The following is a 24,616-nucleotide window of genomic DNA, read 5'->3' on the forward strand; positions in this document are numbered from 1 at the left end:
TATTGAGTAGTAATTATACTTTTGAAATATTTAATATTTAAATAGAAAAAGTAAAATAAATGAATAAATAAATCTATAATTTATTAACACTGATTATTGAATGTAATTTTTTTGGGAATAATAATCTAAGAATTTATGTTTTGACTTTTTAGAAAAATAATTTTTTATTCTTATTTATTAAAAAACATTAAAAATAATTGAATGATAGCGTGTATTATTAAAAATAAGTATTAATGTATCTGGTCTTCATTGTAAACGAGATACATTAATTATTCAATGTACCTAACAAAAGAATTTTTTTCTTATATATAGGACCGAAGTATATCTATATATAATAGTCAAAGTATTAAATAAATGAAAAAAGTATTTTTTGAATATGAATATTGTAATATATTTAATGGTCTTTTCATTTATTTTAGTGTTAAATATGTTTTTAGTCTTTACATTTTGTGTCCTTTGAAGAAGTCCCGACATTTCATTAAATGTTTTTAAAATCCTCACATTTTATCTCCGTTATCAAAATTAGTCATTGGTGTTAATTCTCTAACGAAATGCTGATGTGGCAGTTAGTGGGTTCCAATTATTTTAAGGTTAAATATGTTTTTGGTCCCTACATTTTGCATCATTTTGAAAAATAATCCTTACATTTTAATAAATGTTTTTAAAATCGCTAAAATAATATGAATTATTCTTAAATTTTGTTTCTTTATTTAATCTTTTATGCATTAATTCAAATTTTATTTCATTAATTTATTTTTTTCTTTAATTTATATTTTATAGAAAACGTTAAAAAGTAGTCAAAAGAAACGCATCCAATTAAATAATTTTGTCAATATTATCGAAATTTAGTCTATAAATTTCAAAGACCTACAATGTTCAGTCATTGCATTTTCGTTTTAGTGGTAACACCATAAATCGAATGGAAATTATTTTGTCTCTTATTCCTTTCTTCATTGCAATGTTCTTCTTCCATTCTTCATTGGCTTCTCTTGTCTCTTTACCAATGAAAAATTCTGAAAACCAAAACAAATCACCTGAAGAAAATAAAACCGATTCACCTGATAACCTTCCAGAGAATATTGTTCAAAATATTTTCACTTTCCTACCAATAAAAAATGCAATTGTAATTGCATCAACCGTGTCTCCTAGGTACAAAAGTTCATGGCGTTATAATCGTCGATTCTTGTTTGATAGTGACTTCCATTCGCGATACAGTCAACCAGATTTGGCAGCAATGGTTGATCATTTATTCAATTCTCACAAAGGTGACGAAATCAAAACATTTAAGTTACACATCGATTCCATTGGAATCGAAGCTTTGCTTAAAAGATGGTTATATATATGTACTGAAAAAAATCTAGAAGATCTTGAGTTGCATCTTTACCAACCTGGTTTCACGGTTGAATTTAGTGTTTTTAACGCACTTCACAAATTAAAAACACTAAAATTAGTTAATTGTGCAATTCAGTTAATCGAGGTTCCGAGTGGTTTGCAATTTCTGCAAACACTAAGTCTGTGTAACCTCCATATTACCGAAGATATGTTTGATGTGTTGATTGAGCATTGTAAAATGCTTGAAATTATTGATTTGATTAAATGCTCTACAATTAATAATCTCAACTTAAATGCTAGAGAAAATAAACATTTCAAAAAATTGAGACTTGTTGAATGCCCAAACTTGGAAAAGATTGAAATTGATTCACCAACTCTTCGTTCAATTTTTTATCATGGAAATTTTTGTACTGTTCGAATTGCTGAAGGGATGAAATTGTATGAGGCTTTCTTTTACTTTATACCATCCACACACTACATTCAATCCACTCCGCTGGAAGCTCTAGTCAAAGATCTCTCTAATGTTTCCATTCTCACAACTACACCTCTACTTATTGAGGTAAATATACATGTTTGTTTAGTATACTTAATTACATTTAATTCTTTACTATTTCATTTAATTTCGTAAAGATTATAGCATGTTATACATTTATTATTATCACCATTTGATGCCCCATTTTAGGGTGTGGCTGGGGTATTACAAGGAGCTCAATATTGTTTTGAGAATCTGCTGGAGCTTCAATTGTTTACGGATGAGGCAGTGTTTTGCAATCCATATGACATATTCATGTTTCTGAAAAATTGTCCATCCTTGGTGAAACTTTTCATTGATGTGAGTACTGTCTATTCATTCTTAACTAACTAGACAATAATATCTATAAATTTATTTTTGATTGAATGAATCTAAAGTCTAACTGTATTTCTTTTTTAAGATTCATATTTATTAGATACATCTCAAACAATCCACGATAATTTTCTTTTGGTGTCACATAGTACCTATGACGGTCAAGCCTTCACGGGCTAACTGAGTAATTCTAACAACTTAAAATTGTTTGTTATATTGATTTTTTCCTAATTTTAAGTTTGAAGTAAACTCTACAATAATGATTGAAAAATAAAGCTAAATATGAAAGGTGAAGAAAAAATAGACACATGCTATTACCATTGAAGTAAAACCATTATTTATAAATAAAGATTGAAAAATAATGATTTTTTTTTATTTAAAAAAAAAAAACATAGCACATACTGCAAATCTAGAATTTTTTTTTTTATTGAACCCGACTTATAATAAAACTATATAATTGTAATATTGAAGCATACTTTTGATCTCTCGAATAATTCATATTTATTTTTTTTTTTTATCTTGAGTCTAACTTTAAACTATATATGCAGCTAAATGATTACATATTTGACCTTGGAATGTATTGGAAATTGAACCAGCAGCCTCTACTTAACAACTGTAATCACAAATTTACTCAGCTCAAAGTTCTGGTGATAAGGAGTTTTAAGTTTCTTCCTTCAGAACTTGAGTTGGTAAAGATAGTTTTGCAAAGAGCAACAATTTTGGAGAGGTTGACTTTAATTTCACAAGAGAGTGATGGTAGTAGCAAGTTTGAAGGAGAAGATGTAGCAAAATATGTAAAACTTTTCGGTTCTTGGGCAGCATCAACAAGGGTCATAATAAAGTACGTTGATAAGAGTTTTGACAATCCAACCCATCCAAAACGTTGGCTTCATACAGATGCAAATTGAGTTTGGTGTTATAATGGCACTGTGCCAATTTAGCATTATATGTGCTTGCTTATTTTATGGTGTTTTTAGTATTACAAACAATTATATATTTCAATGTTAAACTTGTTATGTATTCTTCTTTATATTTTTTTTTTACTTTGATGACTAGCTTCTTTTTCATTCATCCATACTTTTCCCCCTTCTAGGCTATAACGATGAAACACAAGTTAGGAAGATACAAAGTGTCTTAAGACTCATTTGGAGACACTATGTTTACAAATTAGTTAATGATCCGAGCTTAAAAACTTAATGAAATTAAGGTCGAATCGTTCAAGAGAATCCGAATTTCAATACTGATTTAATAATTTATTCATTATATTTTACTTAGTTTCAGTCTGCCTCAAATTACTGAGACCTGGAACCGTAGAACTAAGATAGAAAATATATAGCTTATAGTTTTTCATTAATAATCAAAGTCAAAATATAAAGAGGTGCATCATTAAAGATATGGAGACCAACTAAGACAGTGACCTCTCGAACTAGAGAGTAAGCAACCTCATTTGCTTGACTCCGACTAAACTCTACCTTAGAGTTTTTAAATTAAAGTTCACAACTTCTATGACACTCCTCCACTATTGCTCCAAATTCAGGTATATCATTTATACCTCTATTGAAGTAATATACAACCTTTTTTGCATCCAACTCAAAATCCACATTTGTAAGTTGTAGTTCAAGCACCCATCGGATAACATGTGAGAGTCCTAGAGCTTCTCCAACATCTGTTGAGCAAACCGGATTCAATCACATTGTTTTTGTTCTTATAAAGTTTACAGCCTCATCCCGAATGCAAAAACCAAAACCAACACAATTTAAATCATCCAAAAACGACACATCAAACATTTTAGCCTACCATGAACATATTTCTGCCACCAAGCCTACACAAGTTGCACAACATTATTCTCAACCTCTGTTAGTTGTACATATGCGCTCGACCCAACTGATACAACAACCAATCCACCCTGCTGCCTTTTTATGTTCGCTTCTGTACATTTAAATAACAGCCGCCTCGTGCGCTCCAAAATGGCATGTGTTGTTTCTGTAACATTCTACCATAACCGTAAATTGCGGCTTTTCCACAAACTTCAAAGTACCCTTGCAAACAACTGAGCTTGAGCATGTGACAACTCTTGTAACAATGCAAAAATGGTTGCAGTTGTTATGTTATTATTTAGCATTACCGAATTCACCTTGCTTAGAAGCAAATTGTCTTGCCAAACTTTCCTTGCTCGCGGGCAATCAAACAACACATGACTCACATCTTTATAACTTTCTTCACACGTAACACACTAAGATATGTAATTAACCCCTTTGTCCAGTAACTGCGCTCGTGTCGGTAAGCACCCCTACAAACTCTCCAAACCATATTTTTTACTTTCGAGAAGACTTTAAGCTTCCATATACTAGACCAATTACCCAGATGAAACAAATGAGAATTATCTGCTATATTTTCCATACACAATATGTACGCACTTCTAACATAATAATGCCCTTTTTCTCAACTCTTCAAATTAATTTATCCTCTTCAACTTGACGAAAAGGAAGAGCTTTAAGAATTTTCTAAATAATGTGTTGATCAAAATAGTAATTAATCAAATGATAATTCCAATTATTATTATTGTGATCAATGAGAGAATGAACTCTTGCTTGCTGGATTACCTCGCTTGATTGTCCTACACCCGAGATACAACCTCCATTTTTTTAGCCAAGGCGCTTCGAAAATTAGGATATTTATACCATTCTTGATTTTCCATCTGACACCTTCACAGACAACCCCTTTTGCACTAAAAAATTTTCGCCACACAAAAAGGTACACACTTGCTAACTTGGACTTTCATGTTTTTTTTATTGGTTTAAATTAGCAAATCATCTTTTTGCACTAAAAATGCTTCGCCACACGAAAAGGTACACATTTGCTAACTTGAACCTTCATGTTTTTTTGCTGGTTTAAATTAGCAAACCACACACACATATAATAATGTTATGTTGTTGGTGTTATTAAAAAAAAAAAAAGAATTTCTATTATTTTTGTTATATTATTGTTGTTAATATGAAAAGATAAATATGGTTTATTAAATTTGTTATATTTGAAAATCACATATATCTATACATATAATATTAATCTATATCAAAAAATTTATATAAAATATTATTTGTAATATACACATAAATTTGATAAAATATCTTGATAATATACACACATTAGCGCAATAAAAAATGAAAAGCCGCACATATGTGTGCTCGTCTTTTTGCGCTAGTATATTAGAATGTAAGTTATAAAAAAAAAGTAACACTTTGGTGTGATTTTATTTGATTACGTGTAAAAAGAGTTTTACATCATTTCTTGGTGCATAGAAATTATTCTCAAGAAAATACTTCATACTCCCTCCGTCCCAATTTATTAGAATAAAATAAATTCACGCTTATTAAAACAATAAAAACATAGTAGTTTGAGGTATAATTTTTTGTGATTTTCTTGGAATAAGTTTTATAGGAAAAACAATTCTTATTGATTAATGATTATGGAGAGAATAGAAAGTAGATAAAATTAAATGTAATTTATATTTAATTTTATTTTGGAAAAGATGATTTTTTTGTAATAAAAATTTATCCTTTTTACTTATATTTTGGGATAAAGAAAATGACATTTTTTTTTTGCACGAAGAGAGTACTTAATTAAAAAATTATATATATAAAAAAAAACCTTTAAACCTTCACCATTTTTTTTTTCTTGTCAAAGTAGGTTGCAATGGCGAACCCAGAAGCAAAGCTCGAAACTTTCTTGCAGTGGCTACAGGTTTGTTAACTTGGTTTGTAATTTAAGGCCTAATGGTAAAACATGTTAAGCCTTTATACCATTCGATGGTGAATTTTCAAAATGGTTTTTTTGCATAGTTTTGAATGTTGATTTGGTTTTGAATTCAGGCAAATGGGGTGGAGCTACGAGGTTGCAATATCAAGTACTGTGATTCCAGAAAAGGGTTTGGCATATTTTGTGATAAAGATGTTTCTGATGGTAATCATGTACTAATATCAATATGAATGGATTTTATTGTAGTTGGAGTTTGTTACTGGTTAGCATATAATTTTGTTATTGTCATTGTTTTGAATTGGATATAATAGTATGTACGAGTTAGGACCTAACTCAACTGATGATGCCTATATTGTTAGGCTGGAAATTCGAACCCGGGACTTCGTAGTCGTGTGTTTCAGTGGTACTTGCCACTTCGTCTATAGACAAAAAAATGGATATAATGTGAAATTCTATTAATGCCATTTTATTGCAATATTGGATACTGAATTTAGGTCCTGTCTGGATATACAACTTAATTAAGTGTTTATAGCATAAGCGCTTATTGTATAAGTGCTTATGTATAAGATATTTCGATAAAAAAAGATAAAACAACTGATTTTGATAAAAAGCTATTTTCATATAAGCTATAAGCTATTTTCATATGCTATGAACTTATCGAAATAAACTGAAAACAACTGATGGACATGTCATAAGTTGTTTTCAGAAGCTCTCCTAAACAGTATCACATGTGCTTATGACAATAAACAAGCTCAAACAAGTCAATTCAAATAGCTTCATACCCATCTTGGCTATGAAGCAAAAAAAAAAGTCATTCTTCAGAAAACAGCAAAAGTTTGAGACGCTGATCGCTAAATGTTCTTATGCGAAACATTTTAACCCTGAACAGTGTTTATTGCTATGTGCCTTACTTTTTGAAAACAGAGAAAGTAATTTTGGTTTTCTTTGAAAAAAGGGATTTTGTTGGTTGTTCCACTAGAATTATCAATTACTCCAATGAGGGTATTGCAAGATCCTTTTCTAGGACCAGAATGTAGAGCATTGTTTGAAGAAGGAGATGTAGATGACAGGCTCTTAATGATGTTGTTATTGACGGTGGAGCGTTTGCGCAAGGATTCTCTATGGAAACCGTATGTATGGTTTATTTTGTTTTACTTTTATGGTTCAGAACTTCAGATTGTGTTGGGAGTTTCACTCACTTGTGGAGATGCTGAAATTTTAACAGGTACCTTGATATGCTTCCAACCACTTTTGGAAATACACTTTGGTTTAGTGAAGAGGAACTTCAAGAGCTAAGAGGAACAACATTATATCGTGCAACTGAATTACAGGTAATATACATGATGAAGTTCATCTTTTGATACCATTAACCAATTTGAGTAAACCTGTATTTTACTAGCTAATTTAAATACACTGCATTATTAATAAAACATGCTGGTTGGCCAGTGGTCATCCATGTGTTGGTTTCTATGCTTTATGTGTTTCCCGAAATTTTAAAAAACAATCTGTGTGAAGTTATGATTGCTCTCTTCTGAGCTCTGAAGCTCTATTCTATTTCCTTCCTTGAAAAAAATAGTTAATTTAAAGCGGTCGTCTGCAGTATACTTTTTTAGTAATCACTGAATGATATAGTGTTGTGAAATAGCAGCTATAGCTGCGTTATATCATAGAGATATTTAAACAAATTGCTATTGTTCCACGATACGTTATTTACTACAAAGTGTTGTTATATAGAGTCAATTGCGGCGCTATATCGCTGTGGCATATCAGAATTAAAGAATCCGCTATTTTCCGCGATTGACAACACTAGAATGTTATATGAGGAGTATGCACTAGAATGTTATATAGAGTCAAAGTCAACATTACCTAAAAGCCAAACCTAGCTATTCTAATATAATCTCCATGGTGTAATGGGTATGTAGCTTTTATTTATGGCTTTTTTGAACCTTTCAGGCAAACAGATTTAGGCAATTGCGATAGAACGAGATGTCATTTCTGGCATTAACTTGTTTCCATTGTATTTTGAAGTATTTGATGACTGTCTTGTCTTGCAGAAGAAAAGCCTGTTGAATTTGTATGAAACTAAAGTGAAGGATATAGTAAAGAAACTTTTGACTCTTGACAGCGATTCTGAGAAGTATGTGTTTGGTAAAATTGTTTTTTTGTTTTTGTTTTTGTTTTCTAGTTTATGTTTTTAAGTGGTTTATTTGTATTTGACATAGACCTGTTAAAATTTTGACATCTTAAAGTTTGATTTAATTATTGTTAGGTTTATGTCATTCATGTTAATTTGGTTTTGAAAATGAGAACTACGATTTTGAAAGTATAATTTACCAGTACGTTCACTGCTTCACTTTATATGAAAACCATTATTGCACTAAATATACTAAATAACTAGTTATTACTCATTTTTTAAGTTTATACGTTCAAGGCTATATACCTTCTCAACTACCTTCAGGATGATAAATTGAAACGTGTTTTGTAGATATTGCTTTCTAACTGCAATTTTATAAGTTTCAAACATACATTTACGATGGTTCTCTTGTGTATGCCCTGTTTTTCCAGAGAGGTGTGCTTTGAAGATTTCCTTTGGTATGTACTTCTAGTGAACTTGTATATGAGTATGACTTCAACTAACTCCTTGGAGGTTGATATCCGACTTGCATTCATGCTAGGGCAAATTCAGTATTTTGGAGCCGTGCTTTGAACACTCCATTGCCTCGTTCTTATGTATTTCCTGAGATGCAAGATGTTCATCAGAGTTGCACTCCAAAAGCTGATGAAAATGGTTAGTCCATCTCTCTCTCTCTCTCTCTCTCTCTCATTTTTGTGTTTAACTGATTTCCTGTAAAGATTGTCTCCTGTGATGTGTCCAGTGGATGGGTCTCCGTTTAGTATTTCTCTGATTTTTTTTGGTTAAAATTGATATTAAAGTAAGGAAGTTATATTGCAGGAAGCCAAGTCACAAAATCTGACGATCTAACCAAGGAAACTACACATAGCACAGTGCAAGGAGATACTGTTTGGGTTGAGGGTCTTGTACCTGGCATTGACTTTTGCAACCATGGTAAATTGTTGCTTGATGCTCTAATATTTCACTTTACTATGTGCTTTCAAAATGCTTTCCTTGTTTTTTCATTGATTGGGATCTGATTTTTTGCCCCTTGATATATTTTTTATATGATACGTATTCTTAGACCTTCACTAAACACCTTATAAATATTGGTCATTAATTTCTTGCACAGCATCATAGTCCTTATGATCAAACAGCTGATATTTCTAATATATACATACATATACATATACATGCATGTCTGGATTTGTGGCCGGCTAAATTACTTTTCTTGCCATATACGGTAGTATGGTAGATATATCAAATGCCTCATGAGAATATGTGATTTACCTTGATTACATGGCCAATCAGATTTGAAGCCAATAGCAACATGGGAAGTTGATGGAACTGGCTTAACAACAGGAGTTCCTGTCTCCATGTATCTTCTCTCCGGTAACATTCTTTTTATGCGTTTTTAGTCTTGCACGTGTATTTGACTTAATTGAATTTCTAACTTAATTTCATTTTGGTTTCTCTCCTTCCATTTAAACAGTTTCATAAAATCACATTTCATGAAATTATTCCCCTTTAATTCATTGTTTTCTTGGCTGTAAAGCTGCTCAAAGTCCCTTGCAGATTGATCGAGAAATTTCCATTAGTTATGGCAACAAGGGAAATGAGGTACTTTATATGGTCCCATGATTGAAAAACAAAACACAATTTTTATTCTATGGTTTACTTTTCTCTTTTCTTCTCTTCTTTTGATTGAGCATTGTTGAATGAGTGAGAGCATAGGCATAATATTGTGAATCGTCTCAACTATACAGCAAAGTCGATTTTATATAGGCTTACAACAATAAATACAAAATAAATAAACGAGATATTATTCCTATTTAGATGATATGACATGATGCAATATGCCTGTACAACAAATATATAGATTTCAATATATTTTCATCAAGCACCAATATGATATGATGCTATCAAAGAGGTATGCAAGGGAAACATACGGCTTACCATATGAGTTTTCCACGTGCTCAGTTCTGGTTCAATGCTTTGTTGGCTGTTTATTCAAATTGACTGAACAAAAGGTTTAATAGAACTGGATCCATAATTTACTGATCAATAAAATTCCATCAAGGCATTGGATCATACACTAGGCCTTTTAGCTTACTGGACTCGCTATTTGAAATTTTGAATACATGCTTGCGTATGATATTTTACTAAATGCATGAGCCCAGTGGAACTCTGTTCTGTTGAAGGCAGATGTGTAAGTTGCTTTGAAGCTTATTTCAAGTGTTAACATGGTTTCCATATTTTTCCACTTGATGCAGGAACTTCTATATCTGTATGGTTTCGTCATTGATGGTAACACAGATGACTACCTCATGGTAATGGCTTACACTTGTATCCTGTGCACCAAGACTAAAATTTATACCTAACATATTACTTCCATTCCTTAGTTGTTTCTGTTGACATGATTCAGTTTCTGTTGTCCCTCAGGTCCATTATCCTTCAGAAGCAATCAATACTATTTCTTTTTCAGAGTCTAAAAGCCAGCTTCTTGAAGTGCAGGTATGCCAATAATTTGACTTCAACTTTATGCAATTCTTTTAAGTAGAATATGATTTATTTTAGGCTTAAATATGTAAAACGTCCCTGTAATTTCGCGTGTTTTTGCAAATCGTCCCTGTATCTTTTTTGTTTCAAAATCATCCTAAGTTACTAGCCGTTTGCAATTCGTCCCTCCCGTTAACTCCCGTTACAAAAACGTTGTGGTGGCAGACGGAGACACACGCGGCGAAGTGTGAGTTGGCAAAAGCTTGCTTATGTGTCAAGAGAGATGATGAGTGGTTAGAAAGGAGGGACCAAAACCAAAAACGCAAAATTGCAGAGGGATGAAATTAAAAAAACTTACATTTTGTTCATTCCTCTCCCTCTATTTTTTCTTCTTCATCTCCAACCCCAATTAAAACTCTACCATCTTAAGCATTAACATATTTTAGTCTGCAAGTACCAAGCATCACTCACATGTTAAACCACAACAGGAACATAAATAAACCCATTTTTCCCATTTAGTGTTAAACCCAAACCCAAAAATTCATAAATCCTCAAACAAGACAGATCCAAAAGCACCCTTTTGTTCATGCAACAACTCAAAAATCCAACACATACACGTTTTAATTCATCCAAAAGGGTAGTCGATTCCACAAGAAAAACCAAATTTTGGAGGAGAAACTTGAAAGGAGAAATTGTGAGTAAGTGAGTTAACTAGAGATGGGTGAAAAGGAACCGTTTACTTGCAAGATTCGAGAATGTCCCACAAATTATTGACCCCCATTGTTGTAATGGAGAATGAGTGATTGTTCTACAGGTTTGAGAGGGATAATTTCAGAGTATCAAATCTCAAACGCTTGATCCAAAAGTACACCTAGATGTGCAATGTTTCTTCTTCTCCTTTCCTTCCATGATTCTTTTTCTTGTTTCAATAGAAAAGAAAGAAAAAGAAGTAGATATTTGCAATTCGTTCAGCCATGTTTCTGTTGGTGATTCCCCATGTTACTTCTCTTTTTGAACCCATTCAACAACACACTCAGCTCACCCTTCTTTTCTATTCTTCTCATGAAATCAATGAATTCAAGTGGTATCATGAGCCTTTACCTAGTGTGAAGTGTTCTTGATTTTGGGGAGAAAAACTAAGAATATGTTGATGCACTCTTATCATCAAAAATCCAACACATACACATTTTTAACTGGGATTGGAGATGAAGAAATTGGGGTTGGAGATGAAGAAGAAAAAAATAGAGGGAGAGGAATGAACTAAATTTACTTTTTTTTTTTTTTAATTTCATCCCTCTGCAATTTTGCGCTTTTGGTTTTGGTCCCTCCTTTCTAACCACTCATCATCTCTCTTGACACATAAGCAAGCTTTTGCCAACTCACACTTCACCACGTGTGTCTCCGTCTGCCACCACAACGTTTTTGTAACGGGAGGGCCGAATTGCAAACGATTGGCAACTTACAAGGATGATTTTGAAACAAAAAAAGATACAGGGACGATTTGCAAAAACACGCGAAGTTACAGGGACGTTTTGCATATTAAAGCCTTTATTTTACCTATTTGATATTATCTATTGTTTTAAAGCTTCCCTCTTTTGTAAATTCAGTTTCTGTTATTTTGGTTTTGTTTACAGAAGGCTGAAATGAGATGTCTTTTACCCAAAACTCTGCTGGATAATGGATTTTTTCCATCAGGCACCGAAAACAGTGGAGAAAATAACAAGAGCAACAAAGTTTGCAAATATAGTTGGAGTGGTCAGCGCAAGACTCCATCTTATGTAGACAAGCTTGTTTTTCCTGAGAAATTTATGGCTACCTTGAGGACCATAGCCATGCAAGAGGATGAGCTTTTCAAGGTTTCGTCAATGCTTGAAGAGGTGCAGTTTCTATGCAATATATTTTTTAATGGTTCAGTTACTTAGCTCCAGCCTTAGTCACTGAAACTGCATTTCTATCTCAAGATATACCACATACATGATACCCTTTTTCATCACTTGTCTATTGCAAGTGATATGATTTTTTCTGCTATTTGGATAAGCAACTTAATTAACCACTTGTAACATAAGTGCTTATCATATAATTGATTATGCCAGTAGATGGAAAAAGCTAAACTTAGCTAACCCAAGCAGACTATTGATATGTAATACTCTGCTTTTTGCCATCAGGACAGCATATGAAAATTGTATGATGCATTTATCTTTCAAAGACAAAATAGACCGGGCAATTTTGTTTTCATTTGGACTATTTAGTTTCAATTTCATCAGAATTCAACATTAATACAATTTTTATTCTGTCACATGAAGCTTGTTGGACCTGAAGGGGAGAGACAATTATCAGATATAGATGTCCAGTCAGCAATATGGGAGGTTTGCGGTGATTCTGGAGCTTTACAATTGCTAGTTGATCTTCTTCATGTCAAGTGAGTGGCAGGAATTACATAACAACTATAACAGTTGATTGTATATATATTAATCGTTAACTATAACCTAAAATATATTTAGTGTCTAAATCCTACACTACATGCTTCTTTGCAACTTGATTATGCAAATGAAGTTGAATGTTCTTTTTTATATCCGATGCACCATTTCACTTATTGAAGAAAAAAGGACAAACTAGAGTATCAACATTGATGTATCTTGTGTGCAATGCCTAATTTGCTTTCATATATTCACTGCATTTAAGGTTAATGGACCTTGAAGAGCATTCTGGAACAGAGGAAAATGACTTTGAATTGCTCAAGAAGGCCCTTATCATTGATAGCCAGGAAGATAGCAAACAGTATGCAATTATAAATTTTCATAAGCTCTGCAATTGCATGATATCTATAATCATCATTTTTCACCCTAAGTAAAACTTGCATTTCTCACTAATTTTCCTACAATATATTGATGTCTTTGTAATACCTTTTTATTAATTTCCTTTAAGCAGAATGGCAAATGACTCAGAGGAAACAACGTTGATGACTAGAAACAAATGGTCTGCTATTGTATATAGACGAGGTCAAAAGCAGCTAACTCGATTATTCTTGAAAGAAGCAGAACATGCTCTGCACTTATCGATGAGCGAAGAGATGGCTGTTCCTTGATAACCATGTCACATTGTAAAGTTCCTCTTGTTACCTGATCTTTAGTCCAAGTTAGATTTTTATTCATTGTCAATTCAGTTCTTGGCAGTTTACATGATTGTTCGAAGGGTTATTTAGCTCCAATTTTTTAGTGTTGAAAGTTGATTCTTAAAAATGTCTGTGACATCTATAATTCTTATACTCTATTCGCACGCCCTTAATTGGGGTGAAAATGAAGTTTTTATGATAAACAAATAATATGAAGAACTTATTCTTGCTCTACCAAACTAATGTTGCCAAAGAGTTTGAATTTTCTTGAGCAATTCATTTAAACATTTATTGTTCAATACATCGATGATCATTAGATTGAGATTAGATGGCGCAGAAAGCTAATGAATTGATTCCTTCAAACTCAAAATACCGAGTTTGAAATTTGGTCCCTTTGATCTTGATCCAATAGTCACTAATGTGTTCACAATGTGAATTTGTGGAATTTGTGACAGCAACAAAGTTAAATCTTTTAGAAACAATTGTGTTATTTTGACATTGAGATCCATACACCGTATATGACATAGTTCGCATTTATCTTTGGCTTACTTTTTTTTTTTTTTTTATCTTTTACAGCTTAAAAACATTTGAAATACACAAAATAATCAAAAGAAAATTGTATTTGGCATCACAATTTCGATGTCAAAAGATAATTTATCTATAAAAGGTAAATTTTAACAAAATATTAGGAGGTCTCTTTTGGTATAACTCATTACTTTTTCATCATATAAAAAAAAATCTTATTTGTAACAAAAAAGAACACATCCTTGAGTCGGAGATGATGCCCTGACTCAAGGCAAGATTAATTTTCACGTACTCATATTAATTTAAGTAAAAAAATAATAATGAATTAGCTATCTCTTTGTACAACCGTAGAGATTAATCTTTTCAACTAAGTAGAACCACAATAGATTTAGCTCTATTGCATTATCAGGATTGAGTTTGACCTTACAACATCTCTTTAAACTCAAAGATATCTCTTATCATCTCATCCAAGTGTTTTTTTTAATAATTTTGTATTTATGTATTTTAGAAGTGCATAAAAAAAAATTGTTAAAAAAAAAGGTGCCTAAATATATGTGAACCATTTATTATTTTGGGTTAAATATGTTTTTAATCCTTACATTTTGTGTCCATTTAAATAATACTCCCTACATTTCATTAAATGTTTTTAAAATCCTCACATTTTATCCCCGTTATCAAAATTAGCCTCTGTTGTTAATTCTCTAAGGGAATGTTTTTAAGTCCGTGTTGTTAATCAAGCAAAATATAAAATATTTATCAAGTAAAATTAATACAAATTTTGAAAAATATAAAATATTATAGAAACTTATGGTGTGTTTGGCCTGACTTTTTCTCAACTTCTCTTCTACTTCAAAGAAGAAGCAGGGTCAAACAGTATTTTGGGTGTGTTTGGCCTAGCTTTTTTGAGGTTTAGAAGCTACTTTAAAACTAAAGTTGAAAATAAGAACTTTGTAAATTAAGTTAAAGTTGTTTGGTATTAGCTATATTTTTTATAGGTTCAAAAAATAACTTTAAGCCTAAAAAGTTTGGTAATTTAGTTTTTTCACTTATAATTTTCTTTATTAGTTATCATAATTGAATTAAGCATTTAACTAATCGGTTTTTTTGACAAATGCATTTAATTAATAGGTATTATCACTATTTTTATACATATGCATCTAATTATTGATAGAGATATTTCACATGCACCTAATTTAACACGTTCATATAACTTCATATCACCAGGTGAATATTGTTTTTTTTTTTTTACACAAACGAGCTAACTATTGGTGGAAATATGTTCTTTATACAATTTTGTGAAATATTTTATACAGGAACAAGTATAACAAAGTGATCTCTCAAAAAAAAAAAGTATAACAAAGTGACTAATATATGGTAAAATATTATTAGATATATAAGTAGAGAAATTTTTACACCAATACAAATCCTTTATAAATTAAATTACGAAATTTCTTATAAAATTCTATTTTAATGTATTAAAAAACCTATCTAAAAAATGGACAATGAATTTCATCAATTCAACCAGTGAATTAAAACTTTTTATTTATTTGAAAAATTGAAAATAAAAAAGAAAATATTAATAATATATGTATGAATAAATAAAAAAATTAAAAAGACATAATAAGATATAAAAATATAAATCTAAAAATAAATAAATTTAGCAAGATAAAAGAAATACGCACACAAAATAAGAGAAGGAAGAAAAGGTGCTGATAAATAAAATTGAATAAAAGATGTTATTGAATTAAAGTGGGGAATCAAACATAAAATTAAGACTAATAAAATAACAAAATGAGTTTGCTGGGAATCGAAGATGGAGGTAGAGGTTAATGCTCCGCATAAGTTTGTTTAAAGTTCATTTCAACAACTTCTATAATAGCTTCCTTAACAAAACTCTTTCGAAAAAAAGTCACTTATATTTTACAAAGAAAAATTCAATTAAAGGAGCTATTACAGAAGTTGTTAAAAAAGTCACTAAAAACATCCCCACAAAATACAATTTATTAAACAATCCTTCAAAATTATAATGTTATTGAATGCCACGTGTTTTTTTTAATTAAAAAGAATTTTAATTGAATACCACAAAATTGTTTTTAAATTTTAAAAAATATTGATTGAATACCACAAGACTTATTTAGATTAAATAAAAATGTTAATTGAATAACTCATTACTTCTTCATCATATAAAAAAAAAATCTTATTTGTAACAAAAAAAGAATAGATCCTTGGGTCGGAGATGATGCCCTCACTTAAGGCAAGATTAATTTTCGCGCACTTCATATTAATCTAAGTATAAAAAAAAAAATGAATTAGCTATCTCTTTGTACAACCGTAGAGATTAATCTTTTCAACTAAGTAGAACTGCAATAGATTTAGCTCTATTGCATTATCAGGATTGAGTTTGACCTTACAACATCTCGTTAAACTCAAAGATATCTCTTATCATCTCATCTAAGTGTTTTTTAATAATCAGTTGTATGTATGTATTTTAGAAGTGCCTAATTTTTTTTTTGTTAAAAAAAAATGCCTAAATATATGTGAACCGTTTATTATTTTGGGTTAAATATGTTTTTAATCCTTATATTTTGCGCCCATTTAAAGAATACTCCCTACATTTTATTAAATGTTTTTAAAATCCTCACATTTTATTTCAGTTATCAAAATTAACCTATGTTGTTAATTTTCTAACCGAATGTTGTTAAGTCCGTGCTGTTAATCATCAAGCAAAAGATAAAATATTTATCAAGTAAAATTAATACAAATTTTGAAAAATATAAAATATTATAGAAACTTATAAATAAAAGGTTTTAAGGGCAATAGTTAAGAAAACTGTAAAATAAAAAATAAAAAAAATATTGTTTTAAAAATATAAGTTTTACTTTCGATAAAGTAATTATTACACATTAGATTTATAGAAAGTTTTTTATTTTGGTTGCTTATTCATGAAAGTAGTATAGTCCTGATCAGCGAAAACAGAAAACCGTCTCGGAAGGTTGTTGACCATCCTTTGAATTGGAATGTTTGGTACCATTTTCAGTGTTTTCCACTTTTTACAGCATCAAACCATTTCGTCACACATCTTGCAAGTACGAGGTAATAATTTCACTTCATCTTACATTTATTTTTTTTTTGACAAAACTTCATCTTATATTTTATTAATCTCTTCTGTTTCCTTCAACCTTCTTCGCATATTTTCTAAAGAGATATCTGGTTTTGTTTTGTTTTGTTTGGTTCCTTTTTTCTTCATATTCTGCTGTTTGCCAAAGTTGAAATCTTCATATGTTTGATTATGTGGTGACTAAAATTGCTTTTAAATTCATCGTTTTGGTTAAAAATGAGTTAAATGTAAAACTAGTCATGTTTGGATATATTTATGTAAAAATGAGTTGACCAATACACTTTAGGACGTATTTACATAAACATGGTTTGGGCAAGTGGAGAGAAGACATATAGATTATGTAGTACGAAGACTAAATCAGATTTAGGGTATTCGTATCGTTGGTTGGAAGTAGAGGAAAGATTAAAAAAAAGACCTAGAGATCAATGAGTTAGAGATATGATACATGAAATAACATTCTGACGTTGTTTGATCCATGTAGCCGATCCTATTTAATGGAGTAAGACTTGGTGGTTGTTTCAATTCAACCCATATGAGAGACGCACCACATCTTTACCCGAAACCTTAAGGCATTAGATTTATGAGGCATGTCACTTATAAAGTACTCAACCTTCACTTTTCCAAGCAATGTCAGACTTCTAACTCACCTCACACTTGCCACAACACGGTGAATTTTTTATTTTATTTTATGTCAGTAGTATTTATTCTAGGATAAAGGCTTTTAATTTTATATTTTGGGGCTAATATTGTTATTTGTGTTCCTTTCTTCTTGAATGGGCTGTAGTTGAGGGATGTTGGGTCACACCGATCGACTAACAGAAGAATTGATATCATCAAATGATCAAATACTGGCAGACCCTGTGTCTGAATTTGGCAACGATGAAGAGGAAACTTGTTCAGAACAGATAGTTTACTCAACTTCCTTTGAAGAGCTTGCAAGCAGTAGTATTAAATATGATACAGTCATATGGCTTTCTATATCATTACTTCTGGTTTTAGCTTGGGGATTTGGTCTTTTAATGTTGCTCTACCTCCCCTTTAGGAGATATGTGCTTCGAAAGGATTTGTCGTCTCGCAGATTATATGTTACACATACTGAAGTAGTTTATGAGGTACATATGAATAGTTCTGTTTGTACATGGTGTTGTATTGCGAGTTTGATTGAGAAGTGATTTTTTAATTTCCATTCTCCCTTGGTCAAGGTGTCAAGGCCTTCATATATACCTTTTTGGGGCACCATAACAATTGAGAGGCGTTTACCTCTTTCTTTGGTGATTGATATTATTATTGAACAAGGTACTGATGCAAGCCTTACTGGATTATTTTCTTGCATCCTACGCTAACATCCTTTGTTTAAAACCTCACTTTTCAGATTATTGTGCATGGTTCTTATGATGTTTATTATGACTTCTTTTCAGGTTGTTTACAGTCTATATATGGTGTCCATACTTTTCGGGTTGAAAGTATTGCTCATGGAAAGGCTGCTGCAATAGATCAACTACAAGCTCAAGGAATTTCTGACCCTGATCTTTTGAGAAAGGTCTGATCATAACAAAGGGGATGTTTCTTTACATTATACTACCTAAGTGCTAGCAAAGAGGATGGTATCATCATACAAAATATTGCAATTGATTTGCAGGTGATCATAACTGAAGCTTCAAAGATCTCAAGAGATTTAGGGAAAAGTTGGAATCCTATGGCTCCAAGCATAGACGTGGAAAACATGGCTCGTATGCCAGCAATAACTGAGGGACCAGTTGTCTTGAGATCACCATCAAGAAGTCACAAGGTAAATAATAGTCCTCCTCCATGCATCCTAACAAAAAAGCTGCTCCTAGTACAGAAAATGTTACAACTTGTAATTCTAAGAGACATACTATAAATGATCTGGTCTAGAATGTTGTTATTTCTATAATGGTGTGAAGTAACCCTTGCGAAGGAAATTAGGTTCCACTTGTGTACGTTAGAAAGGAATCTCAAACTGGATGAGAAATAACTATATCTCATAATTCAAGGGATTGTAGTCGACCATTCTGTTTTATTATTGTTGCTAACTTTTAGGGGTTCCTAGTTAATTTTAGGAACTTTTTCCGTTTCTTTGTTTAGCCTATATATGTGCTGTTAAATCAGTTGAATAAATGCAGAGAAGAAATAATTTCTCCATAATCTAATCTTAGGGTGCATATGATTTGCACACTAAATGTAAGGGACTGGACAACACAACTCTAGTTGTTCCATGTTTGATTTTAAAACTGGTCATGAGACTGGACAAATGGGGGACAAAGGACTAGGCAATATGCCGTCAGTTAGAATATATCATAGATTGATTTTTTTTTTGACCATTAAAAAGTTTAGCAGTTAGTCTAAATCATCATCCCAGAGCTACCTGAGCTCAAGCCGGTGCAAATTGAACCTAAGGCCCTCTATTAACATAGAATCATTTGAGGCCTTGTGATGGTCTTTGTAAGAAGCATGCTCGAGTCGGTACAAATTTAACCTACATTTTGTGCAAAAGTTTAAGTTAGAATTTTGTGGGTTTTCTAGAAGGTAAACATCCAGTTTTGACTCAGTGGATAAAGCAATGCAATTTATGAACTCTAGTGATAGAAGTCCTATTTCCTAGCATTCTCATGTTTCTTTTGTTGTTGTTGTGGTTGTTGATGAGCATTCCTGGCTTCGAGCCTAGAATTTCAAAGAATTTTAAAATAGTTCCCTAAAAATCTAACAGGTTGAAGAAGTTACTACTAGGAAAACAAGTTCGACTTGTTGACGCCTAGGATTAGAAATGACAACATTAGTGAGAGATGGGGTGGCACCTATTGTAGAAAACATGGTAGAAACTCAAGTTAGGTGGTTTGGGCATGTAGAAAGATGACCTGTGGATTCTATAGTAAGAAGAGTAGATTCAGATGGAGCATTGTCAAATCACTATAGACAAAGTAAGACTTAGAAAAACTATAAGACAAACTATTAAGAAAGATCTAGAGATTAATAAGTTGGATAGAAATATTTTATATGATAGAACGTTATGATCTCATTTGATCAATGTAGCCGACCCCACTTGGTAGCATAAGCTTGGTTTTTGTCGTTGTTGTAGTTGTGGATTTAGGTTATCATGGCCCAATGATAACTGATCTGATAGTAGGATGAATCTTTCTACTAATCTGGTTACTGAGGGGCACAGAAAATGATCACTTATCTGTGGGAAAATGTACTTGTACAAGAAAGCAATCCATATATGCACCTGCTACTAGAATTAGAAATTTCAAAATATATTGGAGGACAATCACAGTAATGTATTCATGTTATTTATTTAAAAATGCTATAATCATTCTATGATGTATGGTATCAGTTAGGTTAGGTGGTAGATTTGTAATTTAGCTGATCAGCTTTGATAGAAATGCAATTTTGCAAGGTTTTACTTTTTGGTTGTAAGATTGATACTAATACATCTACCATTTAGAGAGAGACATAGATAATTCATTATGATATTTTGCTGTTAAGATTCAAGCCGTAAACATATCACAATAGTATCAAAAGCATTGCTTGAATTTCAGGCATATAAACCTCTGACTTACTCTAATCTGCAGATGATAGGCTCACCACATTCTTCTTCAGTGGAGCGCAGAATAGGCGGAGGATTGATTCTTAATAAACTCGAAGAAGTCAATAAATCGGTAAAGGTATGCATCTTAGTTTAATAGAACATGGGTTCTATTGAAGAACTTATATATTTTCTATTGGCTCCAAATTCTCAGCATGCTCCCGTTGAATATATCTATTTTACAAAACAGAACAGCAGGCCTGTGAACTATGCTTTTCAATTTTGTTTTTGACTATTTGCATTTGTACTTTAATTGTGTTCTTCCTTTATAATAATGACCAGAGACTTGAGCTTCTTATTGCGAAGTCCCATCCTTCTCTCGACGCCAGCTAAAGTACCATAGGCCAGCCCTGCAAGAATTGAGTTGGAGTTTTCTAATCAGTAATACCTTGTTTATATCTATGGAAATATGAAGCAATATTTGTAATTATTTTTGTGTTTATTAGTCTCCCAATTTTGATTGATTGTATAGAATACTAGATGTTTGGAATCTCAAGTTGTGATTGCATAGCATAATATTTGTCCTAGTTCCATTTTCTTATTCTCTGTTGTATGTGGTTCATTTGATATACTTAAGTACTTAACAACCGAGTTAACAATGGTTCCGAATGTGATCACTGCCATATATATTTTGAAAGCATGTTCAAATTAATTTCATTTCTGTGCAAAAACGATCATAAGAAACTCTCTCTGCGAGGTAAAATTGAACAAAATAAACTATATGTTCTGTAACTTTGAAAACTTGTCTAAGGACTCAAATTTTCTATCTGGCCTTGCACGAGAACGTGTCTCTGAATCTAAAATTCTTGTTTTTAAAGTTTCGACCATTAGATTAATCCAATGACTGATTTTACTAGAGAGATAGAAGGGGTGGTAGATGGAGGATACGTGTGCATTATGTTAATGTTCTTTCCAACAATTCATTCAACTTTTGTCCACTTCTATATTTTGGATAAATGTAATCAATGACAACCAACCACCTATTGGATGTACTATGTTATGTAAGATATTAATTTGTGGTTAGAATTAAATGAGGAATCTATTCATCTAGATATTCAAACTATACATCCAAAACTCATTAACATGTTAAGGATTACATCAAAACTCTTTCTTTTTGCACCAAACTTCACTTCCTCATCTTATTATTGTAAAAACAATGGTTGCTTTTGCTACTCTTCAAGGCCTTCATGGCTCTCTCCTACGATCCCAATTCCTAGGCCAAGATCACCACTTCACTCTCATGAAATCTTCAACAACACATCACAGAAAACCAGCTTCTCAACTACAACCACGTGCTGAATTCAACATACTAAAAATGATGGGAGGAAGAGGATTATGCAATGGAGAAAAAGGACTTGAACAAGAGCTGAAAAGGCAAGTTGATAAAGAAGAAACAACATCATCCAATGAAAAAGTGCAAGAAAACTCAGATGGATCAGAAAAGTTGACTAGTGATATTGTTGCAATTCCAGAAGATGGTTTTGAGAAGGAAATGATGGGGCTAACTGGAGGGTTTCCTGGTGGTGAAAAAGGGTTGATTAAGTTCATTGAGAAAAATCCACCTAGGAATTCTTCTCAGCCTTTTACTAATGAAGAAAGAAATCAAAGTCTTGTTGAAGAATCCAAAGCAACATAGTTCAACTCTCTTTCTGTCCACTTTTATTTGATGTATATGTTTTCCCATATGATTTCTGACAATTCAAACATGGATGAGGTTGAGGTGAGACAAGATTTTTGTGGAGAGTAATATTCTTTTCTCTTTTACTGGTATCTATGTATCTAGGTTCTTTCTAATTATATAGGTTATGTTTTGCTTAACATTGTTCAATGTTAATAGGACATTTTTTTTAATGAGGCCAGTTATAAGTAACTTCTTAAAAAATAAATTCAGAATACCTTTCAATCTGATGGTTAGATCAACAAAAATTAGTCTTGAGAAATCAAAATGGGAGTTTACTTACTCTAAATCACTAGTATTATTATTGGCACAAATTGAATTGATCATAATGTTCTATTTCAATCCTGTGTAGGCTGTGTTCAGTCCATAGCTGTCAATTAGAATAATTTAGGCATCACATGAAAATTGAAATTGATACATTTTAACTTGTACTCGATTTTTAGAGATAAAATGAAACAACATTGTTGGTCGATTTTGATGAATTATAGCCACAGAAAAAATAATGTGTTTTTTTTTTTTTTAGAACATGTGCTTGGTTAGATATCAAAATTGCATCAACATCCTTATTGGCCATGATTTCAAGTTCAATGTAGAATCCAAAAATGCTTTGACAGCTTCCAAGTTGTCTATATTCTGTTGTTCACCACAACAAGTTGAAACGTGTCCAATGTTTCTTTTGTTGGATTGTCCAAGATGAGGGTTGTCCATGTATTTGTAAACAAGCAATTTCCTGCTCAAGCTCATTAATCCAAATTATGATTTGATCAATTTATCAATTATAATAATCTACGATTGATTATTATTATCATTATAAAAAACCATATGCACTATATATGATCATTGAATTTAAGGATGTGAATTTGAACATGTAAGTGGAGATCTATGTGGGGACTGGTCCATTCGAAGTCTTTTACGCGGAGGATTTTTTCAGTGACAGAGGTGATTTTAGGAAAGTGATGAATATCATGCAATATGTTCCGTAAGAACCTCATATTTAAACAGTTTACTAAAGTATGATTGACATTTACGTGACGATTTTCCGATTTCTAACGAAAATATTTTTGTTTGACCAAAAGCTAAAAACTAAAGGAAATACTTGTCTATTCATATGATTTAGGGACCAAATTACCATCATTTATATTTGAGTGACTAATTTAGTCATAAACTCATTTTTCTAGTGATATGATATTAAGGGTTGATTAAAGAGAATAATGCAGGTTTTGGATATGCATGTTGAGAGTTCAAGAATCAAGCCTTGTTAATCTCTTGTGTAAATAAATGTAAATATTTTTGTGAGTGATATATGAGTAAGAAGGAAGGTTTTAGGAACATTACTCCTCGTTATAATTTATCTTTTTTTTATAAAAGAAAGACGCACCTCACTTAGTTGAATAAGATATCAAAACAAGTTTGAGATGTTAAGAGTTAAAACTCTAGCTTCAGGAAAAAAGAAGTTAAAACTATAGTGGTTAGCATAAGAGTAGTGATATTTGAACAATCATTTGTGACAACTTCTTTTTTCCCTCTTTTCATCGGTTAAAAACAATGGAGAGAGAATAAGATAATAATATGAATATGAAAGAGAAAGTTGTCATAAAATGGATGTACAAATATCATTTCTCTTAGCATAAATATCAACTTCCTATCTAATACAAAACAAAATTCTAATTTAATTTAATATATTTTTCAAAAATAAAAAAACCTCAAAAAAATAACTTGATCTTGAGTTTTGGAGTTGTCTATTTGAAAGGTTGTCCAACTATAGTGAAAAAAGAAAGAAAAAAAAAATTATATATATATATGTCTTCTCTGTACTCAATGATTAATCTCATAGTAGGTTCATTTAAAAGATCTAAGTCGTGGAGATACCTTAACACATCTAAAGGTAAAAAAAATACTAATTACGGATGATTAAAAGAAAGAAAAAGCTAAAAATAATAAAATTATACTACAAATTATTTTTATTTTTATTTATCGTGATTTTACAATTCATTTATTAATATGAGTCAACCAACCAATAGGATAATTAGAAATT

At 31.5% G+C, this 24,616-nt stretch overlaps 4 protein-coding genes across 7 annotated transcripts; all 4 read left to right on the forward strand.

The window, feature by feature from the left end:
* Positions 1-919: 919 nt before the first annotated feature.
* Positions 920-3,084, forward strand: LOC11427498 (putative FBD-associated F-box protein At1g61330). The gene is made up of 3 exons (XM_003623826.3): positions 920-1,891; positions 2,015-2,164; positions 2,725-3,084. Exons 1-3 carry the CDS (start codon positions 920-922, stop codon positions 3,082-3,084), a joined length of 1,482 nt encoding a protein of 493 aa, XP_003623874.1.
* Positions 3,085-5,781: 2,697 nt separating this feature from the next.
* LOC11427499 (ribosomal lysine N-methyltransferase 1) lies at positions 5,782-13,895 on the forward strand. 2 transcript variants are annotated; one of them, XM_024769494.2, is made up of 16 exons: positions 5,782-5,917; positions 6,046-6,136; positions 6,888-7,062; positions 7,158-7,263; positions 7,987-8,069; positions 8,498-8,524; positions 8,608-8,720; positions 8,886-8,999; positions 9,357-9,437; positions 9,601-9,665; positions 10,319-10,375; positions 10,488-10,559; positions 12,179-12,421; positions 12,848-12,963; positions 13,227-13,322; positions 13,470-13,895. In XM_024769494.2, exons 1-16 carry the CDS (start codon positions 5,870-5,872, stop codon positions 13,627-13,629), a joined length of 1,647 nt encoding a protein of 548 aa, XP_024625262.1. In that variant the 5' UTR covers positions 5,782-5,869; the 3' UTR covers positions 13,630-13,895. The 2 variants fall into 2 exon arrangements, with proteins under 2 accessions (XP_024625262.1, XP_003623876.2); XM_003623828.4 differs by having other exon boundaries at positions 13,473-13,895.
* Positions 13,896-17,141: 3,246 nt separating this feature from the next.
* LOC11431657 (uncharacterized) lies at positions 17,142-21,499 on the forward strand. 3 transcript variants are annotated; one of them, XM_039828179.1, is made up of 8 exons: positions 17,142-17,274; positions 17,781-17,966; positions 18,084-18,411; positions 18,502-18,595; positions 18,718-18,839; positions 18,939-19,088; positions 20,890-20,982; positions 21,186-21,499. In XM_039828179.1, the coding sequence occupies exons 3-8, from the start codon at positions 18,091-18,093 to the stop codon at positions 21,234-21,236; spliced, it is 831 nt and encodes a 276-aa protein (XP_039684113.1). In that variant the 5' UTR covers positions 17,142-17,274; positions 17,781-17,966; positions 18,084-18,090; the 3' UTR covers positions 21,237-21,499. The 3 variants fall into 3 exon arrangements, with proteins under 3 accessions (XP_039684113.1, XP_024625745.1, XP_003623877.2); XM_024769977.2 differs by lacking the exon at positions 17,142-17,274 and having other exon boundaries at positions 17,288-17,966; XM_003623829.4 differs by lacking the exon at positions 17,142-17,274 and having other exon boundaries at positions 17,288-18,411.
* A 139-nt stretch (positions 21,500-21,638) lies between these two features.
* On the forward strand, positions 21,639-22,754 carry LOC11432224 (NAD(P)H-quinone oxidoreductase subunit S, chloroplastic). The gene has a single exon (XM_003623831.4). It carries the CDS (start codon positions 22,060-22,062, stop codon positions 22,537-22,539), a length of 480 nt encoding a protein of 159 aa, XP_003623879.1. The 5' UTR covers positions 21,639-22,059; the 3' UTR covers positions 22,540-22,754.
* Positions 22,755-24,616: the final 1,862 nt, after the last annotated feature.

The sequence above is a fragment of the Medicago truncatula genome, chromosome 7 (assembly GCF_003473485.1).
Source record: "Medicago truncatula cultivar Jemalong A17 chromosome 7, MtrunA17r5.0-ANR, whole genome shotgun sequence".
Lineage (NCBI taxonomy): Eukaryota > Viridiplantae > Streptophyta > Magnoliopsida > Fabales > Fabaceae > Medicago > Medicago truncatula.